The sequence below is a fragment of the Sus scrofa genome, chromosome 14 (genome assembly GCF_054392235.1).
Source record: "Sus scrofa isolate SSC_HxYL_T2T_F1_AM1 chromosome 14, Sscrofa_HxYL_maternal_Yorkshire_Landrace_v2.0, whole genome shotgun sequence".
Classification (NCBI taxonomy): Eukaryota; Metazoa; Chordata; class Mammalia; order Artiodactyla; family Suidae; genus Sus; species Sus scrofa.
This window is the reverse complement of record NC_139396.1, coordinates 54,837,838-54,858,796: the sequence shown is the minus strand read 5'-3', so window position 1 is coordinate 54,858,796 and position 20,959 is coordinate 54,837,838. Positions and strand designations below refer to the sequence as shown.

The 20,959-nt window shown below is 49.3% G+C and overlaps 1 protein-coding gene across 1 annotated transcript; it reads left to right on the top strand.

The window, feature by feature from the left end:
• The first annotated feature begins 3,573 nt into the window (after window positions 1-3,573).
• HSPB8 (heat shock protein family B (small) member 8) lies at window positions 3,574-17,033 on the top strand. Its single transcript, XM_001929585.6, has 3 exons — window positions 3,574-4,316; window positions 10,755-10,818; window positions 16,021-17,033. Exons 1-3 carry the CDS (start codon window positions 3,950-3,952, stop codon window positions 16,178-16,180), a joined length of 591 nt encoding a protein of 196 aa, XP_001929620.1. The 5' UTR covers window positions 3,574-3,949; the 3' UTR covers window positions 16,181-17,033.
• Window positions 17,034-20,959: the final 3,926 nt, after the last annotated feature.

The window sequence follows — 20,959 nt, the reverse complement described above, 5'->3', positions numbered from 1 at the left end:
TGCATAATCCGGCAGCAGACAAGCCTGTGTCTTCATCCAGCACTACCTGGGTGACTTCAGGCTGTTCTTTCTCCTCCCAGGGCCCCAGCTTCCAGAATGCAGGGTGATGTCACACTCCCCCTAGGCTGTCTGTGAGAATTAATTGTGGCCCTTCCCATGTGAAAGCTCCAAGAGGCTGGCAGCCAAGAAACACTTGTTTGGGGACCTGGGGTATAACATGCCCCCCCCCCGCCCCCACCAGCACCACGAGGGCTTTCCTCTCGTAAAAGCCTCTCTCCCGGAACTCACATAATGTTTTCTTTTCCTTTTTTAAAAATTGATTTTAAGCTTACTTTATTTTTTAAATGGAAGAATAGCTGATTACAGTGTTGTGCTAATTTCTTCTATACAGCAAAGTGATTCCTATATATATATATATGGTCTTTTTAGGGCCACACCTGCAGCATATCGAAGTTCCCAGACTAGGGGTCGAATCGGAGCTGCAGATGATGGGCTACACCAGTCACATCCACACAGGATCCAAGCCACATCTGTGACCTATGTCTCAGCTTGCAGCAACATTGGATCCTTAACCCAATAAGCGAGGCCAGGAATGGACCCCACATCCTCCTGGATACTACTCGGATTCATAACTCACTGAGCCACAACAGGATCTCCCTTATTCATATTCTTTTCCATGATGGTCTGTATTGAATATAGTTCCCTGTGCTATACAATTGGACCTTGTGGTTTGTCCATCCTATATATAATATAGTTAGTTGCTCCCATATTTTCTCTGCCTGCTGACAGTTTTCACCACTTTTCACATGTGTTCACTGACTCCCCTCCAGGTGACCAGGTCAGCAGGACCAGTAGCTGCCTCCCTGCTCAGCTTCCCAAAATGGAAGGCTGGCCTGACCCAGAAACACAGAAAGTGTCCAAGGGGGAAACAGGAGGACAGGCAGGAGGATCACCCGACAAGGCTTGGGCAATACTGTCCCATTCTGGTTGTGACTGTGGGCTCCCAGGTCCCACTGGCTCTAGTTGTCATCCTCAGCAGCTGTGTGGCCCAGGGCAGGTGCCTTCACCTCTCTGAACCATAAGGATTCATTTAGGTGATGAATGAAAATGCTGGGCACAGGGCCTGGTATACAGGCAGTGCTCAATAAATGTGAGCCATGACTATGATTAGAAGAGTCAGTACAGCGGAGGGATAAAGAGCCAAGCTTCTGAGGTTCAAATCCCAGCTCTGCTGCTTAACTGGGTATGCAGATAGGAGCGAGATACACTCTCCCTCTGTGCCTCAGTTTCCTCACCTGTTAAATGAGGATAATAAAAGTCCCTTTCTCACAGAGTTGTAGGAAGGATTAGATAAGTTACTACACATACATTTAAAGTGCATAGGACAAAGCCTGGCATCTGGGAAGTGCCAGGTAAATGCTAATGATTGCTGTTGCTGTTTCCTAGCTGCTCTGCATCCCTTTCCTCCTGCGCTCTGGACGCTCTGGACGCTGCAGTCATCCTTGAAATGAGAGGGTAGGGAGAGCGCTGAGAGTGTGCTCGCTACCCCTTCCCAGGCTCGGAGGACAGGAAGTCTGGGAGGAAGGAGCAGGGTCTTCTGGAACACACCTATGAGCCAATTCGCCGGTAAATAAACACAGTCCCATCCGCACATAAACACATACTCACCGCTCCACCCACTCAAAGCCACCCCCACACTATTCCACCTGCTCAGAAACCGCCCCCGCCCAGGTCCTGGGCAGGACCTGCTTTCTTCTCTGTGTCACGCAGTGATTCTTCCCCTCGCGGCTCCACACCCAGCCAGCCTCGCCCCACCCAGCTGTAATTACAGAGAGAGCTGAGGCCCTGTGCCCGGCCCTGACGTCAGCCTGAAGCTCGAGCCGGTGACCTCACCCTAGTCACTGGGGACGAGGGCGCCCCAATCTCCTTTCCTGGGCCCAGAGACTGGGCGGCGGGGGGGGGGGGGGGTGCAGTGGCAGTAGCGGCGGGGTCTGGATCCTTCAGCTCCGCACAGACTTTCGGGTCCCCACCGAGGTCGTGCCGCCCCCCAGCGGTGTGCGAGGACCACGCTCGCCGCAGTTTCCTCATCTGCGAAATGGGCGTGGTGACGGCGCCCGCGTGGCAGTGGTGAGGGTTCAGGGCAGCTGCTCACTGCGTGGCAGGTACAGAGCAGGCAGGAATGATGGGGACTGTTGTTGTTTTCCATACTATTATTTTTAGCAAACTGCCTCACGTGGGCCCAGCTTAATACCAAAAGGATTTCTCAACCCATGACTCACTGAATTCCTTAACACCCCCAGCCCAGCCCACCCCACCCCACAAGGAAGGCGGGGCCCAGACCCTAAGCCCTGAGAGAGAGGATGGCACGCCCCCAGACAGCACACCTGCTGGGGACAGATCAAAAACTGGAATGGGAGCTCAAGGGGCCTTGAGATCAAAGGACAAGGTGTAAATTCAAGGGCACGGAGGGGCAGGGAAACCCAGAAAAGAGGTCTTCTCTGGGCTTGGAGTTTCAGACCGGACACCCTCCTTGAATTCAGCATCTTTGGGTAATTATCATTATTAACTGTCATCGTAGTAATAGAAGCTACCACTGGCTAACACTCCCTATGGTGGTTTCCCCTTCTGTAAGCTGGGGATAAGGCAGTACCCTTGCCTCACAGGACTGTTGGTGAGGATGAAGCCAGTGAATGTTTGTAAAGCATTTTTAGATCAGGGCCTGGCATCTAGCAAGTTTTATGTCATTGAGAAGCAACATTGAAAATATAAAATGTCAGTCTGCCGAATGCTTAAGGAGGATGACCTCATGGTGAGGAGGCTATTATTACTCTCCATTTTACAGGAGGGAAAACTGACAGCTCACAGCCACCTGGGGAAGAATGGTGACTCCGCTCAGAGGGTGCAAAAGGTGAGCTCCAAGAGCTTGAAGATGCTGGAGGGTTAGAAGGTGGGGATGGCAGGAGTTCCCTGGTGGTCTAGTGGGTTAAGGAGCTGGCGCTGTCATTGCAGCGGTTTGGGTTGCCGCTGTGGTGCAGGTTCGATCCCTGGCCCAGGGAACTTTCGATTGCCCTGGGGGCACAGCAAAAAAAAGAAAAAAAAAAAAAAAAGAAGAAGTGGGGAGGGATTGCAACCCTGGGCCATCTTCCTGCAAAACCGCTAGGCTCCTGTCTCTCTCCTCCCCTTCTCCAGGTCCCCAGGGGGTAGGCAGGATGCAGCAGGCTCTGGGGAAGGTATTTCCAGAGGGTGACCTGAGCCCTCAGCCAGGCGAGGGTTATTAATAGCCAGGCCTTAGTGCCCTGCTGGGGGCGGGCTCCCGAGGAGGGAGAGAGAGGGAGCGGGAGCGGGAGCGGGAGGGGGGCGGAGCGGAGCGCAGCTGGGGGAGGAGTGTCCGGAGAGGCTGGCAGAACTTGGCAGAGAAGGCCCCTCCCAGCCCCCTGGGAGCCCAGCTGTTCCCTCCGCGGGATTCTCGGGGGGCTGGTTCATCACCTCCGAATACTCCTGTGACAGGAGGCACTTGCAAAACCCGCCTCCAGCCCCCAGCAGCAATAAATAGAAGGCTCCCAGCCCAGAAGCAAGGAGAAGTTTCTAGGCCTGCGTCCTCGGTGTTTATTAAGCTCCCGGCTCCACCAGCGGCTCTGGCTGAGAGCCTGGACCGCCTGGGCGGAGGGTGGCTGGCTGTTCTCCGGGGAGGCTGGTGTGGAGAAGGGGGCCTGGAGAATTCTGCTGGACCAGCTAGGGGTCGGCTTTGGTGGCTGGAGCGTCTTTGGAGGCTGGGACCCCGGCCTGGTGTGACAGCCTCCGTCCCTGGCAGTGGATGGTTCAGCATTATTCCGAAGCTGAAGAATAAGCTTGGAAGACCCGCATACCCACACCACCTTGCTGTGTGAGACCTTGAGCAGGTGGCTCCCTCTCTCTGAGCCTCCGTTTCCCCTCTAGCTCAGCGGCCACCATGGCTGACGGTCAGATGCCCTTCCCCTGCCACTACGCCAGCCGCCGGCGCCGGGACCCCTTCCGAGACTCCCCTCTGTCCTCCCGCCTGTTGGACGATGGCTTTGGCATGGACCCCTTCCCAGACGACCTGACTGCCTCTTGGCCCGACTGGGCCCTGCCTCGTCTCTCCTCTGCCTGGCCAGGGACCTTGAGGTCGGGCATGGTGCCCCGGGGGCCAACGTCGATGGCCAGATTTGGGGTCCCTGCCGAGGGCAGGAGCCCCCCACCCTTCCCTGGGGAGCCCTGGAAAGTGTGTGTCAACGTGCACAGCTTTAAGCCGGAGGAGCTGATGGTAAAGACCAAGGATGGCTACGTGGAGGTGTCTGGTGAGTGGGGAGCAGTGGGGGGAGAGAGACTTGGGGTGGGGGGGCAGTGTGGGCTTCAACCTGGAATAGCCAAGGGACCGTTCCCTAAGAAGGGAAGCTGTGACAGCAGGACACAGGTGACTTCAGGGCCCAGGAATGCAGCCCATACAAGCTATCTTTACCGAAAAGCACTCCTCTCCTGGCTTCCAGGAGAAATTTTAACCTGGCTCAGCTGCTGGGTCCTTTGGGCACTGCATCAACCAGCGAACAAGAGGGAAAAAGCCACATGGAGAGTTTTGATAGAATTTAATATAAAGAAAAAGCTTTGCAGATATAAAAGGTGGAAAAAGCCGGAAAGAAAGTGGGGTTCCTGCACCCCAGCATCAAGACACTGTCCGGGAGGGGGGTGCCTGTTGCTGTGTCATGATAGTACCTAGCACAGGATTCAAGAGAAACACCTTCTCTGGTCCCCAGGAAGGAAACTGAGGCAGAGTCGTCAGTATAGGGAGGCAACTTGGTAACCCTGATAGACCCTCACTCTCTGCCAGGAACTGTGCTCAGCACTTTGCCTGTGGCATCTCTGAACATAACCAGAGGAGGTGAGTCCTGCCTATCTCCTCACAAATGAGGAAATAGAGGCCCAAAACCTGCTCAAGGCCGACCAGGAATCATGCCCAGGGTGAGGAGACCAGAAGCAAATCGATGGTTTGCTGAGCACCCAGCAGGTGCCCAGGGCGACAACCTGTATATTCCTGCTCACAAATCATCCTCACTCTAGCCCTGAGATGCTGCATGGGTGTCAGGTCCCATTTTGCAGCTGAGGAGTTTGAGGCCTAGGCAGGGACTCCTCCAAGGTCACGCCGTGAGTCAGCAGTCGGATGAGTCTGGGGCTGCCCACGCCACATCCCAGCCTGGGAGACAGGATGTTTTGCAGAACAGGAAAGAGGAGTCGGAGGTTCAGTCCCTGTTAAGCAGGGTGGCAGGGAAAAGGCTTTCAGTCCCTTCCCTCCCAATTAACGCTCCATTAAAAAGAGCTTGTTCCTGGCAGGCTCCACCAGCCAGAAAATCAATAAAAGCCATTGCAGACAGGTTGGGCAGGAACAAGCCTGGGGCGGGAGGTTGGGGGGGGGGTGTGGGGGTAGGGGGGGGATAATGCTTTCAAAACCTCCCAGGGCAAAATTATAAATATCAGTGGCTCCGGAAGGTGTGGTGGGTCCTTGTATGGATGGAGGGGGCAGTCAGGGCTTTGTGAGTTGGCTGGGGAGCCAGGCATCTGAAACCACTTCTCTGTGCTGTTTCCTTATCTGGAAATTGGGGTTCAGACATGGCTACACTGCCTAAGGATTGTTGTCTTCAAGGAGATAATGCACGTGAAGTGTGCCCAGAGTGCCTAGAACACAAAGGATCAGTATTGTTATTGTTGTTGATGTTGTCATTACAATGCTAGGCACACAAATACATATATCCACATTTGTATATGCTAGATGCTCTTCGAGACCTGGGTTCAAATCCCACCACCGCTGTTCACTCTCTGGTTGGATATGGACAAGAAAGTCTTTTCACCATTCTGAGCCTCAGTTTCCGCATCTGAAGAAAGGCGGTCATAATAATATCCATCCTGCAGAGCTGTAGAGAAGATTAAATATGCACAGACACCCTATGATAATAAATGCAGAGTGTCTGTAAAAGGGAGCTAATAATAGTGTCTGCCTGGCACTCTGCAAACAAGGTGATTATTATCACCACTCTTCTTGTCTTTGTTTTAATCAGGGTTCCACCCCAGGGTGAAGGGTCTCCCATGCCCTTTGGCCCAGGAGACCTCTGTGCGGCCTGGAGGGCTTTTTCATCTATCCTCCTTTCTAAGTGCTTCTTAACGGGTGTGGTCTGGCAGCTCCAGGCTGAGATCCCAGCTGAGTACCTTACTAATCCAGAGGCTTTGAGTCAGTCACAGAGCCTCCGTTTCCACATCTGTAAAACGGGGTCATTGGAGGCTAAAATAAGACAGACAGACAGACAGACAAGGCCTTTCTAGGTTGTACATGTTTCATAGCCCTGCATTAGCAACCTCGGCTTGATGGCATCCCAGTCCCCCGAGACTTGTATAATAGGGATTTAAAAAAAACAGATCCATGTCAGGGGCTCCAGTTAAAAAGCAGCTTTCAAGGTACATGGGAAGCCAGATCAGTCTCCCATCCTACCTCACTTAATGACACAGCTATTCTTCCTCAAGCAGTGCTAAATGCAGACATATGTTGGCTCACCAGTTCCTCCTGTGGACCACCAAGGAAATATATATAGGTTTGCTACACCCATTTTACAGATGGGGAAACTGAGGCCCAAAGACAGTAACGCACCTATGATCACCTGTTTCTCTATAACAAGCTCTGAAGTTCAAAGTCAGGCCTGCCTAGACAGTTCTGAGTCAGGTTGGCTAAATCTGCTCCTAATTGAATGGCCTGGGGGCAAATCTTACCACTTCTTGGGCCTCACCTTTACCCGTGGTCTTATGAGGAGTTAGACTAGATCAGAATTTGCTAAATGATGGGTTTTAAGATATCACTACACATCTGATAAATGGGGGTTTGGGAGGGTTTCCCAGGATTTTAGAAGGTAGCCGATGAAACAAAATTATAAACAGGTCTCCTCATTGCAGGACTTATCAGGGCCTTGAATTTCCTAAAGCAGTTTATGAGTCTCTGAGAGGCGGCCCTGTCTTATCTGACCACATATGAGTGTCTAGTTCCAGGGGAGTATTTGGAAAATGCTAGACTAGCCGATTTCCATCCTGTCTCACACACACCTCTTCCCAACCCTGCAGCCACTAGCCAAGAAATGTTCTCTTCATGGGCCACTGGCCCAGGCCCTGGCCAAGGAAGGGGCTGGAAAGCCCCAAGGGTTTGTTCCGCCCCTTCTCCTTAGTCCCAGGGCCTCTGCCGCCTCTGGAAATAGTACCTTCTTTCTTTAGTGGGGCTGATGGCTTTCCCTGAAGTGCTGATTCCTGCTCCTTGTCACCTACATTTCTTAGTGGCATATTGAGAAACTGGTGGTTCCCTTTTCCAGATGAGATGAGTTTTGTTTTTTGTTTTTTTTTTAAGAATCATCATTATTTTTTTCTGTTTGTAAAAATAAAATATTTCTGTGGTAGAAAATGTATATAGGAGGGAGTTCCCATGTGGCCCAGTAGTAATGAACCTGACTAGTATCCATGAGGATGCAGCTTCAATCCCTGGCTTTGCTCAGAGTGGGTTAAGGATCCAGTGAGCTGTGGTGTAGGCCGCAGACATGGCTCGGATCCTGCATTACTGTGGCTGTGGTGTAGGCTCGCAGTTGCAGCTCCAATTCAACCCCTAGCCCGGGAACCTCCACATGCCGTGGATTTGGCCCTAAAAAGACAAAAAAAGACCCCACCCCCCAAAAAAAGATAATAAAGTACCTGCTCTTAAGATTTTTATGAGAAATTAGAGTTGGTGTCAGTCAGGTGCTTAGAACAGCTGTGGACACAAGGAAGCGCTGTGTAAGAGTTTGCTATTATTATTCTCACCACCATCATCATCATCATCATTTATTATTTCCAGGACACCAAGTGTGCAAAAAGGCTGAGTCAGAGGCACTGGTCTGTCCCTTGAGGAAGCAGGTCTTTGGAGGCCTAGGCTTTGGGGAAGGGACCAGGACACAGACAGTGTTCCTCTGGCCACGGGCCTGTGTTAGAGTTGGGCAGCTGGTGGTCACGGACTTGGCAGGCAGAATAAACTCAGCCTCAAGTGGCAGCATGATCATGGAATAGTATGTTCTGGTTAGACAGGCACTCTGCTTTGAAAACGAATTCCTATAAATGTACCCCTCTCTGCCCAGTTGGTAGGCGACTACGTTGATGCGGCCTTTTCTAAGGGAAATTTAGCAGTATATACTCAAGCCTTAGAAATTCTAGAACTTGGAATTTATTCTAGGACATTATCAAGCCAGATTTGAAAACCTAGCTATAAGAATATTCAGGAGTTCCCACTGTGGCTCAGGGAGTTAAGAACCCGACTAGTATCCATGAGGATACAGGTTCCATCCCTGGCCTCACTCAGTAGGTTAAGGGTCCAGCATTGCCGTAAGCTGCCCAGTAGGTCACGGATGCAGCAGATCTGGCATTGCTGTGGCTGTGGCATAGGCTGGCAGCAACAGCTCCAATTCGACCCCTAGCTTGAGAACTTCCATATGCAGTTGTTTAAAAAAAAGAAGAAGAAGAATATCCAGTGCAGGAGTTCCCTGGTGGCCTAGCTGTTAAGGAGTTGGTGTTATCACTGCTGTGGCTCAAGTTCGATCCTAGGCCAGGGAACTTCTGCATGCCTCTGGCAAGGCCAAAAAAAATTCAGTGCAGTGAATTTCTTCCAATGTCAGAAACTGTCTCAGCCAAAGCTTATGATTAAAGGAGCCATTAAAAGTCATGATGTCAAAGAATACTTGGTGTCATATGGAAAAATAATTGTAACATGTCAGAAAGAGATAAAAACACATTTCAGGCATAATATACAATATGATCTTATTTGAATAAATAGGTGATATATCTATACTATATAACATTTATGCATTTCTAAGTAACAGAAAAGTCTGGAACATGTACAAAATGTGGTTTCCTTGGGGTGATGGAATTACAGAGGGGTTTGGTTTTTTTCCTTTATTTTCTACATTTTCAAACATATTCATGCATTGTCTTATAATCAGAAAAAGTTATTACTAAAGGAATAATGGGAAGTTCCTGTTTTGGCACAGCGGAAATGAATCCAACTAGTATCTATGAGGATGCAGGTTCGATCCCTGGCCTCTCTCAGTGGGTCAGAGATCCGGTGTTGCTGTGAGCTAAGGTGTAGGTCACAGATGCAGCTCAGATCCCACATTGCTGTGGCTGTGGTGTAGGCTGGCAGCTATAGCTCTGATTCAACCTCTAGCCTGGGAACTTCCATATGCTGCGGGTGCAGCCCTAAAAAAAAAAAAAAAAATTATAGAGGAATAATGAATAATAAAAATGTAATTAATGATGTAATCGCCTATAACTTGTCAGCTTAAACCAAGAACTTTGACTGCAGTAAAACAGCATATTACACAAGGTTATTTACAGTCTAGACTCTAGAGCCCCTCAGAACCATGTCCCCATGTAAATGAGGATTCTTGGAGCTGGAATGTGGCCCCACAGATGAGGAGTGAATAGTAACAAGTCCCTAATGGCTCAGCTGGGCACTAATCCCATTTTTTAAAGAGAAACTAGAGATGCTTTCTCCATTTAAAAAAAAAAAAAAAAAAAAAAAGTGAGGAGGGGCCAGTAGGCTCCGAATTTGTTATACAAATTGCAAGATGACAGCCGGTTTAGGTCTAAGCCTTCTTGTAATATCACATTCTTTCTTCCTAAGGAATGGAAAAAAAAAAAAAAAAAAGCCCTCGCCTGCCAGCCTGGAGGAGGAAGGGCAGGCAGACTTTAACATCTTTGGGGCTCGTGTGTCATTTCTGAGGGAAAGCCCCCTTTGGATGTTTTTGTTTTGTTTTGTTTTTTAGCACATTGAAGCCTTGCTTCCAGGCAGTTCCAGAACTAGGTCCAGATAATGGGGCTTAAAAAACACATCAGAAGCTGGAATAGGCAGAGGGGCATTGGACCCCAGCCCTTGGCTTAGGTTCAGAGACTTGATTCTGAGGCCAGGGCTGCCACCCTCTAGCTAAGTGACCTTGGACTTGTCCCTGGACTTCAGTTTTCACATCAGTAAACAAGGGTTCGAAAGAAGCCCATCCTCAGAGCTGGGAAAGGGCTCTGTGTGTTATAAAACCAACTGGGTGCAAACTTGCCCCACTTTTTTCTTTTCTTTTTAGGGCCACACCCTCGGCATATGGAAATTCCCAGGCTAGGGGTCGAATCAGAGCTGCAGCTGCCAGCCACAGCCACAGCAACACCAGATCTGAACCGCATCTGTGACCTACAGCATAGCTCACGGCAACGCCGGATCCTTAACCCACTGAGTGAGGCCAGGGATCGCACCTGCATCCTCACAGAGACTGCGTTGGGTTCTTAACCCACTGAGCCACAAGGGGAACTCCCTAGCCTCACTTTTTTTCCTCTACCCATTCTGGGCTGTGAGCCTCAGGGTTCCCCTGATCAACTGGGAGAGAGGGGTGAGATGCAAGATCTGGAAGATGCAGGGCCGCATTTGGGAAGCAGGAGATAGTCTCTGTGATTTCCTGAGTGTAGCTCATCATTGTCCACAAACCACAGTCAAGGCCTCATGACCTGCCCTTCATCTCACTGCATCTTCACAGCAGCCTGGGAGGTGGTATCGAATGGGGTCCACTTAGAAGATGAGGGACTGGAGGCTCAGACAACTGGAGCCTCTAGACCAAGCCCTCAGCCACAAAGAGAAGTGGGAGCCAAGTCCTGAACGATGCCCAAGGGACATAGGTGCTGACAGGTGGCCTTCCTCTCCCTTCCAGGCAAACACGAGGAGAAGCAGCAGGAAGGCGGCATCGTTTCTAAGAACTTCACCAAGAAAATTCAGTAAGTAACTGGGCATTTGGATTTCAGGGTAGTCTTGGAGTCGGGATGGGGGTGCCTCTCTCCCTCTTGGGCCTCTCTCCTTCAAGACACCCCTGCCTCCAAGGTCAGGGAGTTGAACCCTCACACCTACAGGGTAGAAGATATCACAGGAAACCTGCACTAGGTTCCCAGGAAGGAGGGTAGGGTGCCTAGACCATGTGCCATCTGATCGGCTCAGTGCCCCATGAGGTGGGATTAGCAATCCCACGTTGTGGATGAGGAATCTGAGACTGAGAGAGACAAAATGACTTGTCCACAATTCCATGAAAATCAGGGCTCTCACACACTCCCATGACATGACAGAGAGGATCTCCATCGCCGTCATAGAGACCCTCTGCGCATGCCCCCAGCTCCCCCGTAGCATCCTTCGAAGGCTGCTTGCTCTTGGTCTCCTGTGGCTGGGAGAATGTGTCCCTTTCCTGGAGCATCCCTAAAAATCCAGCTGGAAGGTACCCTGACATCATCCTCTCTCACTGTCTAGAGGGGTTTTGAGGCTGGGGAATCACGCCAGCAGCAGGAAGACCACCAGGCTGAGTCCCTGGATCAAAGCGACACCAAGACCCTGATGGCCATACCTGTAGGAGGAAGAGACAGACGCTGATGGCCTGGGGCTTCACACATGCACCTTCCCCCATTCAGCGGGGGCTCCTGGCCCCAAAATCTTTTCCCAGTCCCACTTAGGCTTTGCCACAGAGGGATGCAGTGGGGAAAAGAGACATTACCCTCATGTATTCTAGGGAAACTAAATTTCCCGGAGGTGAAGCGATGTACCCGAGGTCCTTAAAATTAGCATTTTCAATGGCCCCAAACAGGCCCTTGAACTCTGGGTTCACAGTGTTCATCCTTTGAGCAAGGAACACCCTCTCCTCATCCGTGAAAGGGATGGATGGATGCTCATTCCAGCCTTGCGGAGTTACCAACAGAAAATGAGATGAGGTCCTTGAAAGTGGCGGTTGGATATTATTGTCGTTGTTACTGACTCCCTGACTCCTCCCCGCACCATGACAAAGATGCCCTGTGTCTAGAGAGACTGAATGCCCTGAATTCTGAGACTTCTTTCAGCTTTAGGATTCTGCAGTCCTGTCTCTTCCAGCCTGTGCCCATCCCTAACCCACCCGGCGCCTCTGGAGTACTTAGAAGCCTGCGGACACTTCCTGATAAGGCAATCGCCTGTTTTCTTCAAGTGCACTGGCTCTCTGGCTATCCCCAAGACCTACCCCTTTCCCTAGTACCACAGCCAGATCAAACCTTGCTGAGAGGGGAACGATGAGCAAGAGGGAGGGGGAGGGCTGATGTTTCTTTTAAGAGACTGAAATGAGGTCTCAGGGTGGAATCCCAGGCTGGGCAAAGCTGGGAAAGGGACTGAGCTGGAACGCAGTTGGCAAATTCATCATCTCTCGAAGACAGCCGTTTCATGGACCTTGCCATCTCTGAGGCCTCTGGGAAAACAGCCTGCTGGGAGTTACTTGACCAGAGAGAAATGCCTAAAGCTGCTGGAGGCAGGGCTGCGGTTCAGCTGGGGCTCAGCAGCTAAGCTGGGTTGGTTGTTACAATATTGGACTAACCATTGCCAAGAGCCCCCGGAGGCTCTCCTGAGTCAACTGGCTGTCCTGACCCTGTCCCTGGGTCCCTCCAAACCTCCCCATGTTCCCCAGGACCACCCCACCCCACCCCACCCCCGTCACTGAGGCATGGATCCGTTCATTCCACTGGGTTGATGTCCAGGTATGCCAGTTGTTAAATTCACCTCTGAGTGTTAGGAGTCCTGGTGCCATAATTGAGTGAGTAACTTAAAGCAACTTGCTGAACTGCTCTGAGCTTCCATTCCCATATCCCCTCATTCCCTCAGGATGAGGAAGGACGGATGTGTAGAAAGCTTTTAGCACCATGTGCGCCTAGTCCATGGGAACTAATGCTGTTAAAGACTCCACAAGGCTGGAGTCACACAAGAGCCACTGGGATTCCTGGACCTCCCACCCAGACCCTAGACACCAAGCAGGAAGGCTAGGGTTTGGGATGGCCCTGACTCCATCTTAAGGGTCTCAGTCCCTCTCCCAGGAAGAACTCCAGTCACTAGAGAACAGGGAAGGTACTCCAGCCAGGCTGAGATCCTTGGAGACTTCCTCCCAGACCAGCTGCTACAGCTGTTTGCTTTAGCCACGGGGCTAGGAAATTCTTCTCAACGCATCCGTCTACATGTGAAAGGCCCCATTTTGAGTGGATGAGGGAGAGAGGGGAGAGGTCTTGGAATTTGCCAGTGAGGTTGGGTACAGGGCAGAGTCTGTAGATGGGATCTTTTCCAAACCCAACTGGACTGAGAGGACAAGGGGATACAGGAAGTCATCAATGGAAGATGCCCAGAACCAAAGCAGGCATCTGATCTGCCATTTGCTGACACCTGTGTGTCCAGAGCCACGATAAAAGGTTTAAAGATTTAAACCTTTTATTCCATCTTCCCAAGAATCCTATGGAGTAGGTATTACTAAGCTCATCTTGTGGATGAGAAAACTGAAGCTCAGAAGATAACGGGACTCAACTGTCATAGACAGTAATGAGCAGATCTGGGATTTGAACACAGGTCTCACCACCTTCAAAGGCCATGACCTTCTTACTTAGGGGAGACCAAAGGAGTCGTGTGCATGCCATCTTCAGCTATTTTTTTGCCTTACATGCTTAATAGTATTTGCTCATGACTTTTTTTCCCATCAACTGGCTTTTGATAAGGTTCAGTTCTCATCAGTAAAACATTCACTGAAGAAGGCAATGGTAAAATAAATCTGATGAAAGCAAAATAGATAGTGTTGCCTGCCTGAGGGTCTAAGTCATTGATCAGCTCTTTGTTAAAAGAGAGAAGATAGCAAAAGATAGAGGCTAAGGTGTTAAAGGCATGTGAATACCGAGCTGAGGCTTTCACTTCTATATAAACTAATGAGGAGGAATAACTTTCCCACCAGGTGGGTTCAACACAGAGGTCACCTGGTGAGACCTGTTGAACGAGCCTGTCCCCATCTTGGGGCCTGCATTTCTCCACATGTGATATGAGTGCATTGTCCTGGATAATCGAGGTCCTTTGCAGCCCTGACATTTCATGGGTCAGTGATTGTGCTAAATATTCACAGCTGTCAAGGTTCCCACTTGTATGACCATCACCTACAATAACAATAGAGAGACTGAAACTTACTGAGCACTTACTGTATGCCAGGCACTGTGCTAAGCCCTTGGCATTCATTATCCCACATAATTCTCACACCACCCTAAGAGACAGATGCTCTTTTAAATCCCCTTTTCTGACAAGGAAATATGTTCAGAGAGGTGAGATCACTGGCTCAAGGTCATACAATTCTGGAAGAGCCAGAATTTGAACTTGGGTCTACCTGCCTGTAAAGTCCATGCTTGTGGACCACAGCTGCCCTGTCATATTGTCCCAGGTTGGCGTGCAAGGGGTTAAACAGAGTCAGCCTCCATCTGCAGCCAAGAGGGACGTCCCCACTTTTGGCCTTGTCTCTACTTCAGAAGTTTGACTTGGCAACTTCCCAAGTTCCCTTTCTGTTCCCTCCTTCCCCACAGGCCCCCTATTAATCTCCGTGGCTCCGATTTGGCAGGCGTCTCCATGGTAAATGCAATTCATGTGGCTACAGGTTGCTGTTCACAGAAAGAAAACTCTCCAGCCCCTCCAGGAAGGGCCCCACCCATGATCAGAATGGGCTTACCCTTTTTCCTCATCCTTTCAGCAAGACCCCTGCGTTTATAACAGGGCAGAGCCAGCCAGAATGGTTGGCACCTATGGTGATTGAATCTTGTGGCTTTCTCTACCAGTGACCTTTTTCACAAGGCTGATGCTAAGGGAGGCAGTAGAGCATCACAACCAGCTACTCTGAGTTTGGAGACCAGGCTTTCACTTCTCTTCCCTTCGGCTGCCTGCTGGCTATGTGACCTTGGGCAACTCAGTTCACCTCTCTGACCTCATCTGTAATTTGGGGATGGTATGGTAACAGAAGTTGCCTGGTGGGATCACTGCAACTAAGTGAGATGATTCCGGTGAAGCCCCTGACACATAGAAAGTGCTCAGAAGGTCACAGTTTTCATGATTTTTATTAATAATGGAATCCCAAGGAGGTCATAACATGGTCATACATTTCCAACAGCTGGTTGTTGAAATCATGCCCCAGATAGCCTCAATCACCCAAAACAATCCCCAAATCATAAGTGGAACCAGATTTGGACTCAGCAATCCCCTCTTTGATGCTTTTCAGCTCACTGAGCCTGGCATTTGATTTCCTCAAGTCTCTAGTAAAGGTATCATGCAACAGTCCTATTAATTCCTACCTATTAAACATTCTGCGCTTTTCAGGAAGCTCCAACCATGTAATGCCTATAAATGTGTTTTAGGAATAACACCATGACCTGCTAAGAGATAGTTAAGAGGTGATCCAAATCAAGGCTCATTCTAAGCATCTTAGAATATTTTGCCATCTGAAGTCTAGCCATTGGCCAGCCTGACCCGTTTATCTAGCAAGCTGCCTATTTTCCATCACTTCCGCCAGTAACTCAATGTGTAGTGAACCATCCTCCAGCAGCCACATGACAAATGAAAATGTCATTTACTGTAACTTCTTATTTCTATTCTATAAAGGGAGGGTAGTGGTGGTCATTTCTGAGACCTCAACCAGGGACCAAATAGCTGGGCCCATGGGTCTGTTTTAAGTCGCTGTTGAAGCATCATTTGACCATTTGCAGAGCATGGTCAGATCATCTCATTCTAGAGCTTTGAATACTCTGCAAGTTTAATATTATTATTCCCATTTTGCAGATGAGGAAACAGGTTCAGAACCACTGAGTGACCTTCCCAAGATCACATAGATAGAAAGGGGCAGAGCCAGGGTTCAAACCCAGCATTGTATGCCCTTGAAGCCTAAGCTCTTACCAAAAATACTTTTTTTCAGGAGTTCTTATTGTGGCTCAGCAGGTTAAGAACCCGACTAGTACCCACAAGGATGCAAGTTCTATCCCTGGCCTCCCTCACTCAGTGGGTTAAGGATCCAGTGTTGCCTCTGCTGTGGCTCAGGTTACTGCTATGGCATGGGTTGGATCCCTGGCCTGGGGCATGCAAAAAAAAAAAAAAAAATTATTTTAAATAATAAATGAATCTTGTGTTTCTCCTAGGCTTCCTGCAGAGGTGGATCCTGTGACAGTATTTGCCTCGCTTTCCCCAGAAGGCCTGCTGATCATCGAAGCTCCCCAGGTCCCCCCTTACTCACCATTTGGAGAGAGCAGTTTCAACAACGAGCTTCCCCAAGACAACCAGGAAGTCACTTGTACTTGAGAGCCCAGTCTTGGCCCTTCCTTGTTCCCTCCCCAACCCCAGGGCTTCTCTGATTCCAGGATACATTACTTTAGCTGAACTCATAGATTTAGTGCAAGTAAAATGTTGGGGGTCGGGATGGATTGACCAGATTCCCTGGATAGCGTAGCAGTAGGTTTTCCCGCAAGATGGCGCAACTGGCAGGCCATACTCTGTTGCGTTAGGCCAAAAGGCTGGGAGTTTTTCTTTCTTTCCCTTTTCTATTGCAATGAAAATATTGCACATTCTACAGTTGCAAAACAAAAGGGGACATAACATTTCACATTGTATCTTACCTTGCAGCTAATGCAGGGGTTGCTTTTCTCTGGGGACCTCCCCATCACTCAGATTCCCATTCTGGGCTCCCAGTGTCCATGCCTGCCCCATGGTTTGCTTGATGGAGCCCAGTAGCTCACCCCACGGTGTTTCTGCAGCCCTGGTTTACAAAGGGTTATAGACAGGTCTTACATCCCCATCTGGGATTTATCTAACAGCCACATGAAAAGAAACAGTGCCTTCTGCCCTCCACCCAGGCATTTATAGCATGTTCCCAAGCTGGCCCTCCTTGAAGACTCTGGAAGCCCCTTAGTTTATTTTCTGGCTAAAGGCCCCCCTTTCTTGTGTCTCCTATGTCCAAGTCGGGATTTTTACAGAGGGGGCTGTCTCCAGACAGCTCTACCAGGAACCAATCAAAGGCCAGACAGCCTGGCAGGCAGACTAGTGGTGTTGTGTATATGGGTGGGATGTGTGTGTCATTGTTTTTTGAATTGTGCTGTTGTTTAGGGGGAAATGGTAGTACATAATAATAATAATAATAAAGGAGCTGATGTTCTTAGCCTTGTGTGTTGTTTTCATGTGAACTAAAGGCTGTACCACTTAGATATCCAACATCAACTAGGGATGCTTCTGGCTGTGAATAATAATGCCCAATGCAGAGGCAGTTTAAATAACATAAACGTCTGTCTAACTTTATAAGGAGTTTAGATATGAGTGATTTCAGAGTTACTTTTTTCACTGTTATGCCACGAAGAACCCAGAGTCTTTTTCTTTTCCCTCTGCCATCTCTGACAAGTCGAAAGTTCTATCCTCATGTTTGCAAGATGGCTGTAGCAGTTCCAAGCATCTCAGCCTCATATGACAATATATAGGCAGAGAAGACAAGGGTAAAAAAGTGTTCTTGTCTGGCTTTCTCTTTTAATCAGATCTTTTCCAGAAGCTTTCTCTCAGCAGCTTTCTGTCTTTTATTTCATTAACCCAAACTGGGTCACCTGGGTTCCCTGCAGCCAATCACTGGCAGATGGAAAGGGATCACATGATGGGCTTAGATCAATATTGATTTGTCCTTTGAGGCCGGGAACATTGCTGCCTAAAAAAACAAGGTTGTTTTGGGAAAGGGGACAGGGGTGTAACTGCTGAAAGGGCCATCAACAGTACAAAACTTGCCACACACGGATGCTGCCAGGAGCCCAGAATCAGTAGGGGTGGTGGGAAGCAGGTCTGCTGGCAGATACAGTGCATCATTTAGAACTGTTTCTTTGCTAAGTGCTAGAAAACCCTACTCAAACTGATTTCAGCAAAAGGGTTATTTATTGGGCACACCTGAGAAGTCTAAGATAAATGCTGCTTTCAGTCTCTAAGTTAACAGAACTCAGTTTCTTCTCTCTGTCTCTTGGTCCTGCAGTGTCAGCTCCATTCCCAGTCTCCCTGTTGCCCCAACCCCCCTTGCTCCTACCCCTCCATATCCCTGGGTCCTCTCCTGTGGTCACAAGACAACTGTGATCACTATAGCCCCACATCTCCCCACATTCCAGTCCCCACTGAGAAAAGCCAGCCTATGCTTCTGCTGGGAGTCATTCTTATTGGACCAGCTTGAGTCACATGACCATCCCCAAGCTAAGCACAGCCCAGGAAAGCAGTATTTTGATTGGTAAACCCGGGGTCATATGCTCCATCCCTGGAGCCAATCTCATTTAATCCTCTGATACCCCAGGAAGGAAATGTTAATTTTACAATGAAGAAACTGCATCTAAGAGAAGTGACTTGGGTAAGCCCTACAGGAATAAACCTAGATGTTTGTTTTTGGAAGAGTTAATGAGGAGTTGCTGAGCTGCTTTTTAAGAGCACCTCCAAATGCCCAGGTGACAGCAGGAATCAGTGACTGTTTCCTGAGTGCTTATTTATTTTGGTCTCATGCTAGGAGCCAAGCCTCCAGCAATCAGTGAGCCAGGATCCCTGCCCACAGGGAGCTCACAGACCAGTAACAGAGGCAGGCAGATAATAGAAAGCTCTCACTAAATTCTTACTGTGTGCCAGACCCCATGCTGAGTGCTTTATGTGTATTAATGGATTTAATCACCAGGCAATCCTATGAGTGTTATGGAACCAAACCTGGATCCGGCGGCCCTCTAGCGCTAAAGCCAATTTACTGACACGGGGTTGTGTTGAAGGAAAGTGAAACGTTTACTGCAGGTGTCAAGCAAGGACTCTAGGCAGCTATGTTCAAAAGGCCTGAACTAACTCCTCAGTGGCTTTCAGGGGACAGTTTTTGAAGACAGGGTGAGGGAGAGGGTTGCTGAGGTTTGTGATCTGCTCATTGATATTCTTCTAAATGGTTGATGGTGAGGTAATTGGGAGTTAACACCATCAACCTTCTGGTTCCAACCAGTCTGTGGTCTCCATGCTTGTGGCCAGCAGGTAGTTAACTTCTCCCCCCTGGTTGGGGTTTCAGTATCTGCACAACAGTTCAAAGGATTTGGCTCAGAGTATTACCTATAGCCCATGAGGAGGAACTAAAGGTCCTTGACTTTGTTTAATGGCTCAACTGTTATTATTTGTCTTGCTTGACTGTTTTCCTTTATTTCTGCCTTTTCTCACCTCTCTGAGGAAATTTCTTCTCTGGAACTTGGGGAAGGTTTAGGAGGCTAATATTTTACTACAAACAAGAGGCAGGTGGAGGAAGGGTGTGGAGGTGAGGGGTCTATTCTGAGGAGGCCCCATAGGGTCCTGCTTGGTTACATGAGGTAGGCTCAAATCTTATCTCCATTTTACAGATAAGAACATTGAGGCCTGGAAGGCTTAAGGGCACAACTGGTAAGCAACAACAGGCCCAGGGAGAATGACTCAACTATTAACTAGTACCCTGTCCTGCCTTTTTCTCAACAAAGCCACGTGTAAGTATATCTTAAGTGCATCCATCCAACTTGTGAGCAGAGAAGTGATATTTCAAATCGGGGCTTTGCGGGCACATTTGTTGGAGTTGAGCAAACAGAGTTAGGGGTGGGCATGTGCCTCCCAGGCAGAAGAAAACACATGAGCCAAAGTGAAAGGTATGTCCCTTTTAAAAATCCTTGGATGGTCCCCCGCCTTCTTGCTCAAAGGATTGAGTCCAAGCTTCTTTGCAAGACTTGCAAGGCATTATGGGATCTCTCCTCAGGTTACCGCTCTGCACCCTCCCCTAAGCCACCACCCTAGGCCTCCAGCTGCACCCAGCTTCCCTTTGTTCTCTAACCAGACAGGTGCTCTCTTGCTCCCAGAATTTTGAGTACACTGCTCTCTCTCTCTCATCCCCAGTGATGACTCTTCCACCCTCTTCTTTGGCAGCTTCTCTAGATTCTCAGCTCAGACTCCCGCCAGGCTGGCCAGAGCCCCGTCACCATTATTCCCATTCCAAAACTGCACATCCTATACCAGCTTAGGTATTTGGGTAGCAGAAAAATAATAACAATCATCATAAAATAATAATAGCAATCATCACAATAACCCAAACTGATCCCAACTGCTCTGCTTTCAAGGTTGGAGGGAGAAATCATTCACATAAAGAGGAAAATCCCTACTCATTTGATATTTGTCCAGGGCATATTTCCTGGGCAGTATCAAGTGCAAGGTCCTGTGCTGGGGCTCAGGTTACCATTGCTCTGTTTCTTTCCACTTTGAGAGCCTGGTGAGATAAAGAGAAAAGCCAAGTTTTCATTTCCATATTCACCAGTTGTGAGCTCCTGAATGGTGAGACCCCAAGCAGGTAGAAGGGAGAGCCCACCCACCAGAAATCAGTATGTGTTGATTGAATGAATGAATGAACAGTGAGTGTGGGTCACCCTGGATAATTAGACCAAAGGCATGATCTCAGAACCCAGAAAGCCAGCTCATTGCAGTTCTGAGAGCTTCTAGCTTAAAGACACGAGTCTTCAAAATAGATGACTCGGCCCCTCCCCAGAGGTCTCCACAGAAATAACAGACGAATATTCCAGAGCTCTCCCTCCACTGATGATGCTGGGGACAGGGCGTGCCCAGCTCCTGCCTCCACCCTCCACCCCCCTGACCCAGCTTCCCGGAAAGTTTTCTCCTCAGCCCACCTCCACCCCCTCCCAACTACCTGCCCGCCAGCCGCTGCCAATGGTGATCTATGGAGATGACTTGATTTGACCTTGAAGGGAAGAAACAAATTAATGTGTCTCGAAATAAATTCCTGGAATCAGTGGCTGGGCTTCTCCTCCACCCCCTCCTCTCAGTGCTTCACAAGTTGTGCATCATAATGTGAAAATCAATACAGTCTCTTAAATGAGCCAACACCTGGCCCTGGATTGGGGGGGGTGTGTGTGTGTAGGGCTGCTGAGAAGCTCCCTCCCACCCAGAGCCCTGGGCCCAGGAGTCCCCAGACCAGGTGGGAGTTTCAAGGCCTGTCGTGGGCTCTGCTCTCTGGTTGCTGAGGGCTGGTGGAGGAGTCTCCCTGTCTCTGCAGTAAGTGCAACCCAGCCGACCACC